This window comes from Scyliorhinus torazame, chromosome 8 (genome assembly GCF_047496885.1).
Source record: "Scyliorhinus torazame isolate Kashiwa2021f chromosome 8, sScyTor2.1, whole genome shotgun sequence".
In the NCBI taxonomy this organism is placed as follows: Eukaryota; Metazoa; Chordata; class Chondrichthyes; order Carcharhiniformes; family Scyliorhinidae; genus Scyliorhinus; species Scyliorhinus torazame.
This window is the reverse complement of record NC_092714.1, coordinates 79995118-80002657: the sequence shown is the minus strand read 5'-3', so window position 1 is coordinate 80002657 and position 7540 is coordinate 79995118. Positions and strand designations below refer to the sequence as shown.

Here is a 7540-nt window from a genome sequence, read left to right as displayed (position 1 = left end):
CCTCGCCCCCCATCCCCTCACCCCCCATCCCCTCACCCTCGCCCCCCATCCCCTCACCCCCCATCCCCTCCCCCTCGCCCCCATCCCCTCGCCCCCCATCCCCTCGCCCCCCATCCCCTCACCCCCTCGCCCCCCATCCCCTCGCCCCCCATCCCCTCACCCCCCATCCCCTCACCCCCCATCCCCTCACCCCCTCGCCCCCAATCCCCTCACCCCCTCGCCCCCCATCCCCTCGCCCCCCATCCCCTCGCCCCCCATCCCTCGCCCCCCCACCCCATCCCCATCCCCCCCACCCCCATCCCCTCCCCCCTCACCCCATCCCCTCCCCCCCATCCCCTCCCCCTCGCCCCCCCACCCCATCCCCTCCCCCCCACCCCCATCCCCCCCACCCCCATCCCCTCCCCCTCCCCCCCACCCCCATCCCCTCCCCCTCCCCCATCCCCTCCCCCTCACCCCCACCCCCATTGCCCTCCCCCTCACCCCCATCCCCTCCCCCTCACCCCCATCCCCTCCCCCTCACCCCCACCCCCATTGCCCTCCCCCTCACCCCCATCCCCTCCCCCTCCCCCCCACATCCCCTCCCCCTCCCCCCCACATCCCCTCCCCCTCCCCCCCACATCCCCTCCCCCTCCCCCCCACATCCCCTCCCCCTCCCCCCCACATCCCCTCCCCCTCCCCCCCACATCCCCTCCCCTCCCCCCCACATCCCCTCCCCCTCCCCCCCACATCCCCTCCCCCTCCCCCCCACATCCCCTCCCCCTCCCCCCCACATCCCCTCCCCCTCCCCCCCACATCCCCTCCCCCTCCCCCTCCCCCCACATCCCCTCCCCCTCCCCCCCACATCCCCTCCCCCCCCCCACATCCCCTCGCCCACATCCCCTCGCCCCCCCCACATCCCCTCGCCCCCCCCATCCCCTCGCGCCCCCCCCCATCCCCTCGCCCCCCCCCCCCATCCCCTCGCCCCCCCCCCCCATCCCCTCGCGCCCCCCCCCCCATCCCCTCGCGCCCCCCCCCCCATCCCCTCGCGCCCCCCCCCCCATCCCCTCGCCCCCCCCATCCCCTCGCCCCCCCCCCATCCCCTCGCCCCCCCCCATCCCCTCGCCCCCCCCCCATCCCCTCGCCCCCCCCCCCATCCCCTCGCCCCCCCCCATCCCCTCGCCCCCCCCCATCCCCTCGCCCCCCCCCATCCCTCGCCCCCCCCCCATCCCCTCGCCCCCCCCCCATCCCCTCGCCCCCCCATCCCCTCGCCCCCCCATCCCCCTTCCCCCCTCTCCCCCCCCATCCCCCCTCTCCCCCCCCATCCCCCCTCTCCCCCCCATCCCCCCCCTCCCCCTCCCCATCCCCCCCCTCCCCCTCCCCATCCCCCCCATCCCCCCCCATCCCCCCCCTCCTCCCCTCCCCTCCCCCCCATCCCCCTCGCCCCTCCCCCCTCGCCCCTCCCCCCATCCCCATCCCCCCATCCCCCCCCATCCCCCCCCCTCCTCCCTCCCCTCCCCCCCAATCCCCCCCCATCCCCCCCCCTCCTCCCCTCCCCTCCCCCCCAATCCCCCCCCATCCCCCCCCTCCTCCCCTCCCCTCCCCCCCATCCCCCCTCGCCCCTCCCCCCATCCCCATCCCCCCTCGCCCCTCCCCCCATCCCCATCCCCCCTCGCCCCTCCCCCCATCCCCCCCATCCCCCCTCGCCCCTCCCCCCATCCCCCCTCCCCACCCCCCCTCGCCCCCCCCATCCCCCCTTGCCCCCCCCATCCCTCTCCCCCCCATCCCCCTCCCCCCCATCCCCCTCCCCCCCATCCCCCTCCCCCCCCCCCCTCCCCCCCCCCCATCCCCCCCCCCATCCCCCCATCCCCTCCCCCCTCCAATCCCCCTCCTCCCCCCCTCCCCCCCCATCCCCCCTCTCCCCCCCATCCCCCCTCCCCCCCCATCCCCCCTCCCCCCCCCCCATCCCCCTCTCCCCCCCATCCCCCCTCCCCCCCCATCCCCCCTCCCCCCCCATCCCCCCTCCCATCCCCCCTCCCCCCTCCCCCCCATCCCCCCTCCCCATCCCCCCTCCCCCATCCCCCTCCCCATCCCCCCTCCCCATCCCCATCCCCATCCCCCCCATCCCCTCCCCCCCATCCACATCCCCCCCCACATCCCCCCCATCCCCTCCCCTCCCCATCCCCATCCCCCCCATCCCCTCCCCCCCATCCCCTCCCCCCCATCCACATCCCCCCCCACATCCCCCCCATCCCCTCCCCTCCCCCATCCCCTCCCCTCCCCCCCATCCCCCCTATCCCTCCCCCCTCATCCCTCCCCCTCATCCCCTCCCCTCCCCCCCCTATCCCCTCCCCTCCCTATCCCCTCCCCAATCCCCCCCCTATCCCTCCCCTATCCCCTCCCCTCCCCAATCCCCCCCCCCTATCCCCTCCCCTCCCCAATCCCCCCCCCCTATCCCCTCCCCTCCCCAATCCCCCCCCCTATCCCCTCCCCTCCCCAATCCCCCCCCCTATCCCCTCCCCTCCCCAATCCCCCCCCCCCTATCCCCTCCCCTCCCCAATCCCCCCCCTATCCCCTCCCCTCCCCAATTCCCCCTCTATCCCCTCCCCTCCCCTCCCCAATCCCCCCCCTATCCCCTCCCCTCCCCAATCCCCCCCCCCCTATCCCCTCCCCTCCCCAATCCCCCCCCCCCCTATCCCCTCCCCTCCCCAATCCCCCCCCCCCTATCCCCTCCCCTCCCCAATCCCCCCCCCCTATCCCCTCCCCTCCCCAATCCCCCCCCTATCCCCTCCCCTCCCCAATTCCCCTCTATCCCCTCCCCTCCCCAATCCCCCCCCTGCCCCCCATCCCCTCCCCCTATCCCCCATCCCCTCCCCCCTATCCCCCATCCCCTCCCCCCCACCCCATCCCATCCCCTCCCCAACCCCCCTCCCATCCCCTCCCTCTCCCCTCTCATCCCCTCCCTCTCCCCCTCTCATCCCCTCCCTCTCCCTCTCCCCCTCCCATCCCCTCCCTCTCCTCTCCCCCTCCATCCCCTCCCTCTCCCCCTCTCATCCCCTCCCTCTCCCCCTCTCATCCCCTCCCTCTCCCCCTCTCATCCCCTCCCTCTCCCCCTCTCATCCCCTCCCTCTCCCCCTCTCATCCCCTCCCTCTCCCCCTCTCATCCCCTCCCTCTCCCCCTCTCATCCCCTCCCTCTCCCCCTCTCATCCCCTCCCTCTCCCCCTCTCATCCCCTCCCTCTCCCCCTCATCCCCTCCCTCTCCCCCTCTCATCCCCTCCCTCTCCCCCTCTCATCCCCTCCCTCTCCCATCCCCTCCCTCTCCCCCTCTCATCCCCTCCCTCTCCCCCTCTCATCCCCTCCCTCTCTCATCCCCTCCCCCTCCCCTCACCTCCTCCCTTCCCTTCCCCCCGTCTCTTCCCCTCCTCCTCCTCCTCCTCCCGTCAGCTTCAGTAGCATATAGACGTCACAAAGGACCCGTCGCGCCATTGGTCCGCAGTGAGAGGGTGAGCTCGGGCGTCACGGGACCGGCAGCGATCCTGATTTGCTGGCGGTGGGGAAGGGGGCGGGAGTATCCCGGAGCGTCCGCACCAAGGGGCAGGGTCGAAGCTGCTCTGGGAGCCTGCTCATTCACGCCATGGCGATGGGAGCATGAAAGAAGCAGAAGGACCCGGAAACCAGAACGGCGACGCCTATTATATTTGGGTCGGTGCCCAGCGTCCAAGTCATCTTAGGACAGGTTCCATCTTGCTTTGCAACAAGTGTGGGGGAGGAAATAAAAAAGCGCGTTGCCAAGTGACACCCTTATAAGTCCACTCGAGGAAGTGAACCGGTTTGCAGTGCGAAGAGAGCAGGTCGGCACTGCGAGGAGAAAAGTTGCTGACAAAACTCCAGTTTGAGGGATTCTACCTAGGAAGGGCGAAAGCAAAACACCAGGTTCAGGAAAATGATGCAACTCTTGGATACTTACAACCAGAAGCACTCCCTGTTCAACGCCATGAACAAGTTTATCGGTGCGGTCAATAACATGGACCAGACAGTAATGGTGCCCAGCCTCTTGCGGGATGTCCCCCTGGAGGATGAAGGCAAGAGCGAAGTCAACGGCGTCTCCAGCACCGGAGCGTCTAACTACTACTCTGACCAGCGGGATATGTACAACTACTACGTCTTGCTGAAGTCCATCAAGAACGATATCGAGTGGGGTGTGGTGCAGCTGGACGATAGGAAGAAAGATAAAGCCGCCACTATGGACATTAGGGTGGACGAGGCGGAAGGGGAGGAAGACTTACAGAAACAGTTCCACTATCACCTAAATGGATTATACACCGTCCTGTCAAAACTGACCAGGAAAGCGAACACTCTAACTAACCGCTACAAACAGGAAATCGGTTTCGGCAGCTGGGGACATTGAGCGCTGATCTAGTTACCAGGACTGATGAAGTTAAGCCAAGCCTAACTGAAGTTGCAAGGTTATTTTCGGCTCTGCGCTCCAAAAAAAAAAAAACGGATTTAGCTTGATTACTTAATAAGCCCTTTTCTGTGTTTTTCGTCTTATTGCTGGAGAAGGGAAGGCTTTGTAGGATATGCTTAAGAAATAAAACTTCCATGGAACAAGCGTGGTTGTGAGCGGCAGTGCCGGTGGAGATTGCATCATTTTACTTTGCACTACTTTGTACTGTATATGTGATGTATAAAATTGTAATGTCTTGTATCCCGTTTACTCGTTTTATAAGCGCACAGGATAGACGCGTATCCTTTTACGGTCTCGACGGTGCACGAATTTGTAAAATACGCCTCGGAGCAGGGTTGTAAAATGCCTGACGGAAACAAAAAATGAGGCTATTGCAAGGGCCAATGAAATGACTGAGCTGCATAGTTACTTGTGTGTGCAACTTACTGTATGGAACCGACTGAAAATTTCTGCTAAAGAATAATGACGAGGTTCCTGTGTCGTCAAACCTATTTTTTTCTTATTTAAACCCTACTTTTTGTACAGGGTGTTAACTTTGTGTTTAAAAATAAAAAAAAACTAGTGAGATTTTCACGAGCTTGTGGTACATTTGAAATTCAGACAAAGTAGAAGACGGTCGCTCATGGGGGAGGCGGAGGGGAAACGCATTTTACGGGCAGAGTTGAGCCTGTTGTCTTCTGGAAACAAGTCAAATGTTGAAGCTTTGAATTAATCCGGTTTAGGGCGAGCACAGGATTACTCTCTCTCTCACGGAAATATTTCTGGGGGCGGGCTGAGTAAATGCGGTCTTGAGTGGATTGTTTGAAGGGTGTGGGAGCATTTGTCTGTTCTGCCGCATTCTTTCCCCGCCTTTTACAACCGCAAGAAATCCTCCCTCGGCCGCCGCTATGACTATTCAGGTCCCTTCTTGACCATGCGTCCCGCAGCAAAAGCTTGGATTACGCCTCCTTGCACGGTTCATTAGTTGACTTGAACCCGGAGTTCTAATATTACAAACACGGACCGAATTAGAATTTTTTTTTTTTTAAATTGAAATGAAGGAACTGGGGTTGCTGATGGTGGTGCAAGGGAAACACTGCGCCCGCAGATCAGGGTGCGTCAAGACACACACACACTCGGAATAATTTAAGAATAGTTCGTTTGAAATTCTCATTGATGAAAGATACAAGATATGACTGACCCAGTGACACGGGAATGAGGAAAGGCTTATACGGAATGTTACAATTTTAAGTTTCGACACCACTTGTGTAATATAAAGAAATAAATATGTAAAAGTGCAAAATCTGTATTTGAAATACCTTAACGACAAAATTCTCACCGGGGTGACTATCGGAAGTTTAATTCGTATAATACGGAGGCCCTTAATTTGTTGTGCAAAACGTCTGACAAAGAGGACTCGAAACAAGGCTGCAATTTTCAGTGCCGTTAACCGATTTCAATTTTTAAAAATCAACGGTTTTTCCCAAGTTTAAATGATAGATTTCGAACTTTACATTCACAATATGTAATTGCAATTCGTCATTGGGTTATGCAGTCCTACTATAAATGGATGGTGATCCGGTATAAATGTCTTCTCGCCATTCTTAACTCGACCCCCGCCTCCCCCTCCACCATTTGACGGCTATATCCTTCAACACCCAACCCCCATGATTGGAATTCCTGCTCTAAATCGCTCCACCGCCCTCGTTCTCGCGTTAAAATCCACCCCTCTAACGACCGGCATTTTTGACCAGCTTCCGCCCTCCATATCTTAATCCTGTTTCTCAAAAGATAACATTTTAAGTCTATGACCTTTTTTCATCAGGTTGTTAGCCCGATTAATCGCTTTCTATTGATGCCTTTTCTAACGAACCCAAAAGAACACTGACATCGAAAAAATATTGCAGCTGATAAAAGAACTTAAAATAAAGCAATGGAAATCTATGAACTGTAATATGTGTTTTCCACTGTCTGAATGTTTGTTTTTTATTTCAATTTTTAAAAAATTTCCTCTGTTTTACTTTGAAGTTTTGTGAAATGTTCTGGAATATTCTTAGTTAAAGGTGTTATATAAATTGTTAGCTGATTTATGCTTTCTGGACTTATAGACTAACTTTTGTAATGGGATTCAAATTAAATATTTGGAAAATTGTTCCATTGTGTCTTAATTATAGTTAGTAAATTAATGAGTTGATAGTACTCTGATCTGATTCCGAATGGTTTGAGCTCCACAGACTAATGCTTTAGTGCAATAATTGTTACGTTGCTAGATACCCTGTCTTTAAAATATGATGAAACATGGCTGGATTTTACGGCCCTTCTTTCCTAACTGTCACGAGCCTGTCTCCCATATTATGATGGTTGGAGAAGTCAGGGTCTATTGAGATCCTAAAGTGGCAACTTACCTGCCTCATCCTGTCTCCACTGCTATTTTAAACATGGCAGGGGGAGATCCAGGCCAAGCGAGTGGAATTCCTGACCCCCCCCCCCCCCCCTCCTGCCAGGTCATCATAACCCCTCTGTAATCCTTCCCCGCCTTCCTTATTGGGGCCTTCAACCAGGCCCCAGTGTTACCCCAGATTTCCTGAAATCCAGCTTCCAAAGCCATCTTTTCCAAAATCATCTCCTCTGCGACCAGGGTGGGTGATGAAGGAATGGGTGCCTGTGGCCATGCAATCCGTTCCAATTTTAATGCGGCCAGCTCAGACCACCATTCTGGACACTCCTGAACAGACACCCATCAACAAATCCGCATCCAACATGTGCAGATACAATGCTTAGGAAAATCTGACTCGGGCTGAGGCCAAATTATTATTATTTTTTTAATGTTTTGTCACAAGTAGGCTTACATTAACACTGCAATGAAGTTACTGTGAAAACGTCCAGGTACATGGTGGGGGTGGGGGGGGGATTCAGAATTTCCAAATGACCTAACAGCACATCTTTCAGGACTTGTGGGAGGGAACCCACGCAGACATGTGGAGAACGTGCAGACTCTGCACAGACTGACCCAAGCCGGGAACCGAACCTGGTGCTGTGAAGCAACAGTGCTAACCACTGTGCTACGGTCCAGGAAAGTCACAGGTGGCTTCGTCACCCACTGCACTTAAATAGAA

General features: G+C 59.0%; 1 protein-coding gene across 1 annotated transcript; it reads left to right on the top strand.

Annotated features, from left to right (window-relative positions):
* The first annotated feature begins 3564 nt into the window (after positions 1–3564).
* Positions 3565–6576, top strand: mid1ip1a (MID1 interacting protein 1a). The gene has a single exon (XM_072513884.1). It carries the CDS (start codon positions 3921–3923, stop codon positions 4383–4385), a length of 465 nt encoding a protein of 154 aa, XP_072369985.1. The 5' UTR covers positions 3565–3920; the 3' UTR covers positions 4386–6576.
* The last annotated feature ends 964 nt before the right edge of the window (positions 6577–7540 follow it).

What these genes read in the sequence shown, in the direction of transcription:
- mid1ip1a (XM_072513884.1), top strand. Translation starts at nt 3,921, where the DNA reads ATGATGCAACTCTTGGATACTTACAACCAGAAGCACTCCCTGTTCAAC.